The following is a 13,890-nucleotide window of genomic DNA, read 5'->3' on the forward strand; positions in this document are numbered from 1 at the left end:
GTCAACAGACGGTCAACGTTTGAGTCCGTACTCTGTTCTTCTATTATCAGTTCTCTATCGAATGTGATACTTTCCAATTTTTCGGTTGCTATGTCTACTAGTCCTACGACAGGTTCTTCCATTTCTAACGCTTCTGGTATACGGAAGAGCGCGTCTGCTACTACATTGCCCTTACCGGGGATGTATATAATTTTAAAATTATAAGGCTGGAATCTAGTACTCCACGTAGTAAATTTACCGGTCGGATCTTTTGCTTTTTTTTTAAACCACTCGAGAGATTTGTGGTCTGTAATGATTTCGAAGGGGGCTCCCTCTAGGTATATCCTGAACTTCTCTACGGTCCAGACAATAGCTAAACATTCTCTCTCGGTGACTGAGAGTTTTCTTTGGGTTGAGTCTAAGGTTTTACTCGCGTATTGAACAACTCTACTTTTCCTATTGACAGCGTCCGTGTGAAGCGTAAACGTTGAAGTTAAGGCTCCAACGGAAGTTGACACAGTTTGGTGACCAGTCGTTGCAATTCCCTGTCCGTAGTCTTGACCGTGACGACGCGAACAAGTTGATCGGCCCCTGGATGGATTTTAATGATTCTGGCCATCTTCCATTTGGTTGGCGGTAACTCCTCCTTAAGTAGTACCAAATCTCCAATTTCTAGATTGCGAGTACTCTTCGTCCATTTTGGACGTTGTTGGAGTCGTGACAGGTACTCGGCTTGCCAACGTCGCCAAAAGTGTTGTAATATCTGTTGTCCGAGCTGCCATCGGGAGAGACGGTTGATGTTGGTTGAAGTGAAATCGGGTTCTGGTATGGACGTCAAGGAGTCCCCAATCAGAAAATGTCCTGGTGTCAAGACTGCTAAGTCGGCTGGATCTGATGTCATTGGAGTCAGGGGACGGGAGTTTAGACATGCTTCTACTTGACATAGTAGTGTCTGCATTTCTTCGAACGTCAGTCGTGTCTCCCCGATGACTCTCTTCAGGTGATATTTCACTGATTTCACGCCCGCTTCCCAGAGGCCACCAAAATGCGGAGCTGCCGGGGGGTTGAAATGCCAGATGGTTCCTTCGTCGCTCATCCATTGCGCTATGGTCTGGTCTTTGGTGTTAGTTGAGACAATTCGTATAAATTCCTTAAGTTCCTTGTTGGCTCCAACGAAGTTCGTCCCGCAATCGCTATAGACGTCGGTGCATTTGCCTCGACGGGAGACGAAACGTTTGAAGGCTGCCAAGAATGCAGCAGTAGTCATGTCGCTGACTAGTTCGAGGTGCAGTGCACGGGTCGAGAAACAGGCGAATATGGCGATATAGCCTTTGAATGATCGGCATCCTCGTCCCTTCATGACTTTCAGATTGAACGGACCGGCGTAGTCGACTCCACTTTTGAGGAACGCTCGTCCGGGGTTGACTCTAGGAGCTGGTAGATTGCCCATAAGTTGAGTGATGGTTTTTGCCTGTTGTCGGACACATCTCAAACACCTTCGGAAATGAAAGCGAACAGCATCACGAAGCCCCATGATCCAGAACTTCGATTGTAAGGACGCCATCATTAGTTGCGGCCCTCCATGTAGTGTTTTGGCATGTTCGTTGTTGATGATGAGATCAGTGAATGTACTTTTTCGAGGCAGGATGACTGGGTGAATTTGATCGATTGAGATTTTCGCATGTCGGATTCGTCCGCCAACTCTAAGGACACCGGCTGCGTCCAAGAATGGTGTCAGCCCCAGAATTTTGCTTTTTGTTGGTAGAGGTTTTTTATCTTCCAGATGTCGGATTTCTGCTCCGACGTGAGCCGATTGAGTGACTTTTATCCAATGATTGAATGCGCGATTGTTCTCTTCCTTCGTTAACGGGCCCAGTTCTCTTGATTCCGGCAAGGTTCGGCTGTTGCGAAGATAACGTTGAATGTACCCGGTAACGTGAAGGAGCTTCGTTAATGATGAATATCGTTCTAAGAGACTGGTATCGCTCTTGGAATGCACAGCGATGACTGGTTTGATTCGCTCCTCAATTCTGCATTCGGGATACTCTTCAATGGGTGATTCATCGGTGTTGATTGGTTCAGTTTGTAGCCAGTTTGGACCATGCCACCATAGAGGGTGCGTTAGAAGTTCCTTGGCGTCAATGCCACGTGAGGCACAATCCGCGGGGTTGAGTTTACCCGAAACGTGATGCCACTGGATAACGGGTCGTATGTTTTGAACTTCTGACACCCGGTTTGCGATGAATGTCTTCCATCGTTGAGGATGTGAGGCCAGCCAGGACAGTACGATGCGACTGTCGCTCCATCCATGAACTTCTGATATGGTGCTTCGTAGAGACTGTTGTACGAGTGTGATAAGTCGTGCGAGAAGGACTGTAGCGCATAGTTCTAGTCTAGGTAACGTAATTTGTCGAAGAGGAGAAATTCTGGTCTTGGCGACGATCAATTGAACCGAGACCAGTCCGGCTTCATCAATAGTTTTCAAATAAACCGCCGCCGCATACGCCTTTTCCGACGCATCGCAGAAGCCATGTAAGCTCAAGTTTGAGGCTTGAGGTTGACTGATGAAGCGCTGGATTCGGATATCTTCAATGCCGGTTAGATCTTTTCGGAAGGTATGCCATTTGTGAACGATCGTCGATGGTAACTCTTCATCCCAGGTAACCTTGATTTGCCACATCTCTTGCAGCAGGATTTTCGCTCGGATCAGGATTGGAGACAAGAGACCTAAGGGATCGAAAACCTTGGCGGTATCAGACAGGATGGTGCGTTTAGTAACGACTTCTCTGGAATTCGGTGATGTAAGAACAAATGAGAGGACGTCTATTGCCGGTTTCCATTGTAGGCCCAAGGTTGGGATTGATTCGGCGTTGTTGATATTTAAGGGAACCAGGATTTCCCTCTGCTCCAAAGGTATTATTTCCATGACGCCTGGATCGTTTGACGCCCATTTCCGCAATGGAAGTCCTGCTTCGCTCGTGGCTTGACTGAGCTGTTGTTGTAGTTTTATGGCGCTGATTGTATTGGTTGCGCCTGAAAGGAGATCGTCCATGTAGAAATCGTCCTTGAGGACTTGAGAAGCCAACGGATACTTGGACTCTACGTCTTTAGATAACTGTTGTAAGACCTTAGTAGCCAAATAGGGTGCTGACGCTGTCCCGTATGTCACCGTACGTAGTTGATAATCTTCGATCGGATCTTCCTTTCGATGTCTCCATAGTATTCGTTGGTAGCGGAGGTCTTCGTTGTGAATTAAGATTTGGCGATACATTTTCTCGATATCGGCCATTAGTGCGACTGCGTTACTTCGAAATCTGATGAGTAGGTTTACGAGATCTAACTGTAGTTTTGGACCTACGAGGAGGATGTTGTTCAAAGAGACTCCGTTGGAGGTTTTAGAGGACCCGTCAAATACGACTCTTAGTTTTGTTGTCGAACTTGATTCCTTGAAGACTGCATGGTGCGGTAAATAGTAGGTGTTATCTGTGAGTCTGCTTTCAGTGGAAACGAGCTCCATGTGACGCAACTGGATATATTCTTCCATGAATCTTCGGTATTTCTCGTAGTTCAACGGATTAGCTTCTAAACGGCGTTTGACGTATTTGAATCTTCGTAATGCTATACTCCTAGATTCACCGAGCGGCTCGGGACCCTCCTTGATTGGAAGTCTGACAACGAACCGTCCACTAGCGTTTCGGCTGAATGTGTCTTCAAACTTCTGTTCGCACTGGATCTCGGTAGATGTGAAATTGGACTGATCTGCTAGTTCTTCGATTTCCCAGAACCTGGCGAGTTGGGTTTCCAGCTGGCAATGATGAACTTTAATTGACGATGTGGTACTGTTCCGGTGGTACCCGCTACCACCCAACGCTCCAGGTACTCCAGATCTTCCCATTAGTTTACCATCTCGAATGAGGTCTAGGAAAACGTTTGCTCCAAGCAGTATATCGACTGAGCCTGGAATGTTGAACGTTGGATCTGCAAGTTGTAGTTGCTTGATGCGCGACCAGTTACGAGTATTGACGGCGAAATTCGGAAGCCTTTCCGTGAAGTCTTTAAGGATCAGGACTTCAATTGTTGCCTTGAAGGTGGGATCTCTACTGGAACTGATGGACAGCGTTGCGCCTCCTCTAGATTGGCTGAGACTGGTCTCACCAATTCCACCTATCGTCAGGGTCTGGTGAGTTCGTCTGACTTGTAACTTTTGCATGAACTGTTCGGAAATAAAACTCGCTTGCGAGCCAGAGTCGATCAGCGCTCTACTTGGCCAGATGGAACCGTTACCACCCCGGACCTGAATGATTGCTGTCGGCAGTAGAACTTGAGAAGGCTCGATATGCTGGCGGGATACATGTGCAAGGACTTCGCTTCTCGAGTTTTCACGGGACGTGGAGTTCATCTCTTGCGAATCTTGATGCAAAAGAGTGTTATGCCTCGCCTTGCATTTTCGACAATTACCGGATTTGCAGTCGTGGCTGACGTGGTCGTTTCTTAGGCAGTTGAAGCAAAGTGAGTGCGATTTGACTAAATTCCATCGAGCTTCACGCGTAGCCTTCAGCAAGGATGGGCATTTGAATGTGGGGTGCGAGTCAGTGCAGATCGAGCATGCGTTGTCTCGTATGGAACCGTGATGTGATACCGGATATTTCCTGGGAAATGGCGTTGATGCTTGCTTGCTTCTGGTTTCTCTCGATGTGGATTGGGAAGCGGCCAAGGCTCGAGCTCTCTGTTCGAGAAACGTGGTTAATTCCTCATACGTAGGTCTCGTAGTACCTGTCAGCGATAGCTCCCATTGTCTTCTAGACTCGTTATCGAGTTTTTCTCCAATTACATAAATGAGTATGGCATTCCAGTGTTGGACGGGCTCTTGCAGAACTTTCAGAGAGCGAATACACTCTGCCGTCGTGTCAATCAAGCGTCTTAGCGAAGCTGCTGATTCGTCTCTGACAGAAGCTTGATTAAGTAGCCGTTTGATGTGAGCGTTAACGATCTCTCGAGTGTTGTTGAACCGATTGAGAAGAATATCCCATGCCTCGCCGTAGTTTCCATCCGTGACTGGGATCGCGTGGATAAGCATAGCTGCCTCACCGCGTAGAGATGTTTTGAGGAACTGAAACTTCTGGGCACTTGATAGAGTTCCATTGTTATGAACCGTGGCTGTAAAGAGGTCATGGAACGGGAACCAGTCTATGTAGTTTCCTCCGAAGACTGGAAGCTCTAGTTTCGGTAGCTTAATATCAGCTGTCGGTAGACTACTTGGTACGGTTGGCACTTGAATATTGAGCGTGTCGAAGAATATAACTATGTTTTCCATACGGGTGACGAGAGCATTGTACTCTGCTTCGTGCGCATTGAAGTCATCTACTGGGCAGTTGGTACTGATGTACTGTTGAACTGTTTCCAAATCGGCGGCTAATGCATCGGCTTTCTTTTTGTACGTTGCCACTGCGACTGGTGTGATGGGCATGGTGGCATGATTCGTGATGACCGCCTCGAACCTGGTAATCTGACCCTTGATCGATGGTCTGCGAGCTGTATGATGATCCATACCGATTGATAATGGAAGTTACGCACTTGAATCGGACTCTGAATGGTGACACTACTTCCCACGAAGACTGGATACTGGTAACGGCAAGGAATTGGAAACCTCAACTAATTACCGCGACTGTATCCGGCTCGACGGACCAAAAATATGTTCGTGATAGATGTCAACAGAATAAACGACGATTCATGATATGCAAACTTTAATTTAAAATCATATTTACAGGAGACGAACAGGAATCAAACTGACGCCTTTTTGAGATTTACAAAGGTTTTTATACAGAATTTAAAAAATGTAATATTGATTAAGAAATGCTAATATCTGATTGATAAGCGTTAAAAACAATTATGATATAAGACAAACAAGAAGTCGCGTACGCCCAAACAATAACCTTGATGACCGGACGATGGAATATCGTGACCGGCGGACATTATTGTGTTTACTAGACTTTTGGGAACTACGTTTTTAAACAAGTCTACTTTTTGACTTTCGGAACTATCCCTATTAGTCGTTTCTATAGGGCTATTTCCCCTGTTTTTGCTACTATGCCCTTCTCCTAACTGACCTACTACAAGAATATTTGTATAAATTATTCCGTCAATTATTTTACAGGAGGGTGCTATTCGTTTTACCCAGATGCCTATTTTGTCATTGGCGCCAACTGAACCGTCCTCCAAACAGGTCAACAGACGGTCAACGTTTTAGTCCGTACTCTGTTCTTCTATTATCAGTTCTCTATCGAATGTGATACTTTCCAATTTTTCGGTTGCTATGTCTACTAGTCCTACGACAGGTTCTTCCATTTCTAACGCTTCTGGTATACGGAAGAGCGCGTCTGCTACTACATTGCCCTTACCGGGGATGTATATAATTTTAAAATTATAAGGCTGGAATCTAGTACTCCACGTAGTAAATTTACCGGTCGGATCTTTTGCTTTTTTTTTAACCACTCGAGAGATTTGTGGTCTGTAATGATTTCGAAGGGGGCTCCCTCTAGGTATATCCTGAACTTCTCTACGGTCCAGACAATAGCTAAACATTCTCTCTCGGTGACTGAGAGTTTTCTTTGGGTTGAGTCTAAGGTTTTACTCGCGTATTGAACAACTCTACTTTTCCTATTGACAGCGTCCGTGTGAAGCGTAAACGAGAGGTTAAAATCGGGCAACGCTATTATTGGGGCGGTGCTTAGTCTATTCTTAAGCGTGTCGAAGGCATCCTGCGGTTCCAATTCCCACAGCCAAATAACATTGTCATGGGTCAAATGATGTAGGGGGTTAGCTATTTCAGCGAACTTAGGGATAAAACGTCTATAGAATCCCGCCATGCCTAGGAACCGCCTGAGTTGACGTACTGTTCGAGGAATGGGGTAGTCCGTAATTGAGTGCATCTTTCGGGGTCTACTTCATTACCTTGAATAGAAACAAGGTGTCCCAGGATATGCCTTTTCTTTCAGCAAAATTGTGTTTTGACGATTTAATGGTTAGGCCATCGTTTCTTAGAATCGTTAGGACCTTTTCAAAAACTTTCGAGATGGTCTTCAAATGTATCAGATACAAAATATAGATCGTCAAAATAATCGTTGGTTAGCGCAAACATCATGACTTTGGGTCTATAAATCCCACTATGGGTTACAAAGGCGCAAGTATCTCTACTTCCCTCATGCAACGGAATTTGCCAATAACCGGATCACAGTCCATTACAGTTATGTAATCTGGGGCTTTTATGGATTCTAAAATGTCCTCGATTCGGGGCAAATGGTACGTATCTTTGCGCGTGACGTGATTAAGTTTCCTATAATCTATAACTAGACGGTGTTTCCCATCAGGTTTTCCAACTACAAGTGTAGGTGCGGACCAGGGACTATTGCACGGTTCTATTAAACTCAAATCTAACATTTCCTGAACTATACTATCGATTATCTCTTTCTTATGTAGATAATATCTATATGGGGAACACGCTATCGGCCTTCTATCACCCGTGTCGACGTAGTGCTCCGTGGATTGCGTTATATCTGGGTTAACTGAGAACACGCTCTTAAATTTGGTAACTTAAGTCCTTAATCGTTCACGTTGTTCATTGTCTACTGGCGCTGCTTCTAAAGCCTTATTAATCTCTTCACTATCAGAATCCTCGCCTTCAAATAAACAACATTCATCTAAATTGAAATTACTACCACTATTGTAAAATTCGTACCAGACGGACGGACTTGCATCCCAACACCAACTCAACTGACCGTAACTAACTATCATTCCCGACGATTTTAAAAAGTCCATCCCTAAGATACAAGGGTAGGCTAGGTCAGCAAGTACGAGCGCGTCATGTGTCAAACGTTTTCCTGGAAATTCTATAGGGATTCTAGTTGATTCTTTAACGTTTATTAGATTTTTGTTTACAACTCTAAGGTTAATATTGGTCGGTGAAATTTTAATTCCTAATTGTTCTAAATTATTAGAGATGGTACGATCAATATGTGTAACTGAGCTGCCCGAGTCTACTTATGCTATGGTCGGGATACCCGCTACCTTAAGTTCAATTAAACATTTCTTTTTATCACTATCGTTTGACACATTAAGGCAGTCTACGGCGAAGGGACTATTTTCAAGAGATTCTATCGAGATTTGGGGGGGAGGGCGTCCTGCCTTGTGGGGCCTCCCCGATTCCCGTTTGGCGAATCTTAACTAGAAAGTCCTTTGTACTTAAGTCGGAGGGTTTTCCGGTAAAAGTGGGCATAATAATTTTTGGCATTCCATAACGAGGCACACTGCGACCTATATTTAACGAGTTAATACTATGCAGAGTAGGACTACTATTAATTAGCTGAGAGGATTGACTACTTGCCAATAAGGCCATTCCGCCCCCAGATAGTGGTGCTACCTTGGACGAATATTACTGGACTCTAAACTTAAGCAAAAACCCGCGTTCTTCATTTGGCATCGCCTTGCAGCGCTCCTACCGAGAGAATCGCGAAACATTTCCACCAAAATAGAAAATTATATTTTCATTACGTCGTCTGCTCTCTCTCTCTCTCTGTGGATTTACACTTTCAGAGTTAGTTGCCGTTTAGCGGTCTTCCTCTTTTTGACGTTTTAATACAGTTTATTTATACTGAATTATCTGATTTAGAACGGTAATAATTTATAAATATTATAAGTTATTTTACTGATAGTTTTAACTAGTTTTAAAGAGAAATATAAACAATGCCTGGCACTAGATGCTCTTATGGGGTGTGTAAAAATGATAAGCGTTTTTCTAACAAACCTGATATGAAAGGTGTTACGTTCTTCAAAATTCCAAATCCGAAATATCAACTATCAAAAAGTGAACTCTGGGTTAAAGCATGTGGCCGGGATGACTTCACTATACAAAACCTTTCAAGTCGCTACAAAGACAACAAACTAAAACAATACTACATATGTTCCCAGCATTTTGTTAATGGAAATGGCCCTACAAATGAAAATCCAAACCCCGTACCAAACACTAAAATTGTAAGTACACTTATAATAATTCTAACTACTCATAAACATAAACAAAATAATTGATTTGAAATAGGTACAAAATAAGAAAGGAAGAAGAAGTGAAAGTTCCCCCCTTTATTTCACAGCTGATGTATTTGAAGTAAAAATTAATAACGACCTAAGTAACAATAAAAAGCATGAAGACACACAAGAACCACAAGTAAATGAAAAATTAGCAATAGATGTAACAGTACGAACAAAAGAGCAACCTCAAAATCAAAATCAAGAAGATTCATCTGATCTACAAATGACTGAAGAAGTTAATTCTCTGAAACAACTTTCAAATGTTGAATGCTTTTCTGGTTGGCTGAAAAATTTTGATGGCTCGAATTTAGAATTCTTTAAGTTAAATGAAAATCGGGCAACTATTATTTTGAAACTAATTGTGGATGAAAATTTTAAATCATCATTGTTTTTTTTAAATTATGAACTCGACAATCACCATGAGCTACTAAAAGTCATTCCAAATTCTATCAAAACAAGTGTTACCTTACAGAAAACTCTTTTAGAAATAAATAGGTGGAAAATTTGTTGTGGTAGTCCGGACCCCACTTTAAAAAAATAATATAATTCAAATCACAGAAAAAGTGGATATGTTTGTGCCGTTACAAATGCCATTATGTCTTCTGAATGTACGAGAATTTTTCTACCGCTATCCAACAGTAGTATGAGATGCAAGTTTTGCATTGCATACCGTGCCCAGCTTCGATCATCAGTTTTCAAACAAAAGAAAAGGAATCAATTCAACGAAGTTCCTAAAGCCAAGTACAAAACCTTGAAAAATAAAGAGTTGATAAGTAAATTAAAAGAGAACAAGAAAAAACAGAAGGCGCTTAAACGCAAGTTAACATCAGTTGAAAAGAAACTGGGGAATTATATTGAGAGGTACGGCGAACATCTTGGGTCAAGTTCAAGCAAAGATATCGAACTAATTTTAAAAGAAAACCTTAATAAAGAAACAGATAGCTTTGTAAAAGAATTTTTAGTTGAACAATTTAAAGTACATAACAAACACCCGAATGCTAGAAAATGGGGACCAAACATTGTAAAATGGTGTATATATATGCATAGCAAGTCACCAGTTGGATATAAATCCTTGAGAGAAACCGGTGTTTTGAAATTGCCCTCAGAAAGAACCCTTTTAAAATATTCCTCTAGAATGGTTGAAAAACCAGGTTTTACGGATGAAACCTTCAACGAATTTAAAGAACAGTTCTAAAGAGTAGCCTTAGAAGATCACCAGAAATACGTTTGTCTCGGTATTGATGAAATGAAAATTCGAGAAGACATTGTCTACCATAAATCCACGGGAGAAATGACGGGATTTGTAAATTTAGACAATTATCTCGATAGTATTAAAGCTCTTGAAGACCACAATATGGAGTCTAAAGGTTTGAACTTCGCTTCTCATGTCTTGCAAATAATGGTACGAGGGATAACCTCTTCGCTAAAATATCCACTTGTCTTCTTCCCAACTCATGCAGTTACTGCTGAATCGTTGGACTACTTGGTTTAAAGCGCGGTTGAACGGTTAGAAGGTATGGGGTGTCGTGTATTATTTATGACCTTTAACAAAATGTAGTAGTACTGAAAGACTTTATTCAAAATACAATCTTAACTAAACATTAAGGTGTCAAATATTTTCAAAATCTCACTATATATGTCTCACTTTTTATAACAATAATTAATTAAAATTTTCTTAGTGACTAGTACTAGTATTTCCTTTTTTAAGTTCGGCTAGTTGAGTTCTTAATTTCTTTTCCTTTGCAAGTTTTTTTAGCTTGATCTGGTGGTTTTGCATTAAACGAGTTTGAAGACCATTTGCCAAGGTGTTTAGTAGTTTATCTATCACAGTACGCAGGGACGATAACATTTTATTACGAACCAGATTTCCCCAGATGAGAGTCCATTGCGTTAACACTTCTTCGTTCGCAATTATTTCCTTCGAAACAGTCTGCTTAAGACCTTTCGGAAAACGTCGAATCTCGGGAGATAAATATTTATCTGCTATGGAAATCATCAGTTTAAAAAAACCATAAACACTGTCATTTATGTCAATTAGTGCTCCTCTATTCTTTTTTCGAGTCCAGTCTCCGTATTTTGATGGTTTATTAGAAGTAGTAGGATTAGTTTCCACCCTCTCCCTAACCAAATGTTTCAGCGTACTTGGAAGAGTCCAAATTAATCCTCTTATCACAGCTCCACAAACAAAATGCACGGCTTCTGGGTCATGGTTTTCTTCAAGATTATAAGGAGTAATTTCATCTTTAGTTGAAGCTTCTTCAATTGGATCTTGACTTCTCATAATGGTCAATTTTAGAATAAATTTTATTATCCGAGTCAACGTAGCGTGAGCGAGGTGTCGTAGGTCAAACTTTGTTGTCAATTCTGGTATAACTTTCTAAGGAAATAATTTGTATGGAGTAAGGACTTGTATTATTATTTAATTTAAGAATAAGCTAAATTTTCTTACTGCCATAATCCCCATTAAATCCTCTTCTATATCTTTATTCTGCAAAATTGACTTGGTTTCTGCGATAAAATTAGCACTTGAGAGATTTGTTAGGAGAGAAAAGCTCGCAATCAATTTATCTTGAATCTTCAAAAAGCAATCATAATCATCCAAGAACGCCAGTTTTCTTACAGCGATCCCAAAATGATTTTCGTAATTGATTCCAGTCACCTCTCTTAAATTAACTAAGGCATCCTTAATTACAATCAAATATGTTGATGTGGTTGCCACAATTTCTAAATAAAAAAATCGAAATGTAAATGATAAATCAATGTAAAACTTTGTTCTTTCAAACATTACCTTCAACATGTTCCCAAAAACATTTAGAGGGTATATTGACTTCGTATTCTTTCATTTCCATTTCAATTCTTATTCATATATAATCTAAAATACACAAAGATTTAATAAATCTGAAAATTATTAATAAAAATGATATTAACTTACTTTTAAATGTGTTTTCTCTCTACGAGCGACATGGATTTCGCGCACGTTTTTATTATTTGGTTGGAAATTTTTCCGATAAATGCCACTATGGCGCTGGAGGAGCCGCTGCCATGAAAGAACCGCGCGCGCTATTTGGTTTCGAGTCCAGTAATATTCGTCTAAGGTGCTACTAGAGATTGAGATTGCAAGTCTTGGAGCTGCTTTTGCATTGCGGCTAAATCAACTGTGGGTATTAGAGACATACCGGCAGGAATGGGACTAACTATGCTCGGCAAGGGACTATTCATAATTGACGTTGTCGTAGTCAGAGCATTTGAGACACTACTATTAATTGGCCTTGTACTAAGAACTAAACTTGTCACGGTTGTATTAATCGGACTACTACTACCGGAAATCGAAGGTACGCTACTTAAGACTACTAAGGGTAAACTAGTGGCTACTATTGCGGGGCTGCTAGTTGTGACTACTATATTAATAGATCCATTCCCTCCCAAAGGTACCCCAGTCGTGTTTGCGTTCATTTTCCTACTATTTCTTTCCTGGACCCGTTTGGCTCTAGTTATAGCATGGGTTTTCGAAAAGAATTGACAACAGTCGGAACAGCTTGAAAATGATCCTAATTGAGGTGTACACTTCAAGTGACAAACATATTGAATCGAACTATTAAATAAAAACCAAACAATACCGCTAACAAGAAAATACTACTAGGTTAATTTACATGACCCTCAAAATAACTACATGCAGCATGCACTCGACCAATGCCAGACTACTAAAAATACGGGGTCTACTATATTAAGAATGGCCGGTAGGCCATTCTTATTTAAGGGGTCAGTGCGATTTCCTATGGCTAAAATTAATACAGCCAAGCGCAGGAAAATCAAAAGTCGGGTCGTTAAAAAATTTTAAGACTTTATTTTAAGCAATTTTCATGCCCAAGATTCAGTATTATGGATGCCTAGCGGCATTATTCTTACTGCCAACAATTATTGTCTGCCAGTACTACAATTAATATTAATGTAACAGCGTTGGTGTACAGTACAGAGATGCTCATACGGATTTGTTGCTACTGTCAACTTCAGCGAGAAACGTATTAGAATCCCGTTATTTAACGAAAGTTAGTCGACTGTAGATAATAAGATTCTTACTGTTATGAGTTAGTGTACCATTTTTGACATGGAAGGCCAACTGATCAGCTCGTAGCCTGTTTCCCGGAAAAATGCAAAAATAAAATTTTGTCCGTCTTCGAGTTAACGTTGATTTTCGCACTTTACTCAAGAAATAATAAACCATTTCGTATGGGAACTTGATTTAAATCTCATTATTTATACGTAATTAAGTATTTTTTAAGTAACAATTATCATTTTCGTAATTCATTTAATTGCAATTTAATAGTAGTTAACATTTAACCGTTAAGCATTTGCTTCGTAGGGAAAATTATCCTGTAGAACCCGATCATATATTCTAGGTTAAAACTAACGTATTTAGTAGTACCAGAAATAATTTTGTGGAAAGTGAAATTTAGTTAATTTTGTTTTATCTCTTACATATTTTTTTTACCCAGCTAATATTTTCAGACTTAAAAAAATAATCATTGAATTTTGATTTAGGTGTATCTACTTAGCATTATGAAAATAATTTTGAGAATTTTAATTACAGTAATGAAGTATGGTAAATATTTCAATAATTTTTCATAACAATAAACGTTTTGGGCACTGAAACTTAATCCTCTATATAAAGGCCTCTTAATTATTCAAACGCTTAAAGATAAATTATTGTTATTTAAGGATCAGTAGTGTACGAGCCATACCGTTGTAAGGTAGTACAGCCAGAACAGGACTGGAGCCCCCCATTCAAGTACTGTTGATAAATGTACTTACTTACACTAAGCGCGTTAAATT

The 13,890-nt window shown here is 40.7% G+C and overlaps 2 protein-coding genes across 2 annotated transcripts; both read right to left on the bottom strand.

The window, feature by feature from the left end:
- Positions 1-472: 472 nt before the first annotated feature.
- On the bottom strand, positions 473-4,189 carry LOC149926230 (uncharacterized). Its single transcript, XM_090161913.1, has one exon. It carries the CDS (start codon positions 4,187-4,189, stop codon positions 473-475), a length of 3,717 nt encoding a protein of 1,238 aa, XP_090018039.1.
- A 41-nt stretch (positions 4,190-4,230) lies between these two features.
- On the bottom strand, positions 4,231-5,527 carry LOC149926231 (uncharacterized). The gene is made up of 2 exons (XM_090161914.1): positions 4,331-5,527; positions 4,231-4,284 (listed from the first exon to the last, which is right to left on the bottom strand). Exons 1-2 carry the CDS (start codon positions 5,525-5,527, stop codon positions 4,231-4,233), a joined length of 1,251 nt encoding a protein of 416 aa, XP_090018040.1.
- Positions 5,528-13,890: the final 8,363 nt, after the last annotated feature.

This window comes from Leiobunum rupestre, chromosome 10 (genome assembly GCF_980474605.1).
Source record: "Leiobunum rupestre chromosome 10, qqLeiRupe1.1.hap1, whole genome shotgun sequence".
In the NCBI taxonomy this organism is placed as follows: domain Eukaryota; kingdom Metazoa; phylum Arthropoda; class Arachnida; order Opiliones; family Sclerosomatidae; genus Leiobunum; species Leiobunum rupestre.

Bases quoted from the DNA above. Each gene is read 5' to 3' on its own strand.
- LOC149926230 (XM_090161913.1), bottom strand. From the start codon at position 4,189: ATGCAAAAGTTACAAGTCAGACGAACTCACCAGACCCTGACGATAGGT.
- LOC149926231 (XM_090161914.1), bottom strand. From the start codon at position 5,527: ATGGATCATCATACAGCTCGCAGACCATCGATCAAGGGTCAGATTACC. The intron at 4,285-4,330 runs GTATCCCGCCAG...TACTGCCGACAG, and splicing joins GAAGCGAAGTCCTTGCACAT to CAATCATTCAGGTCCGGGGT.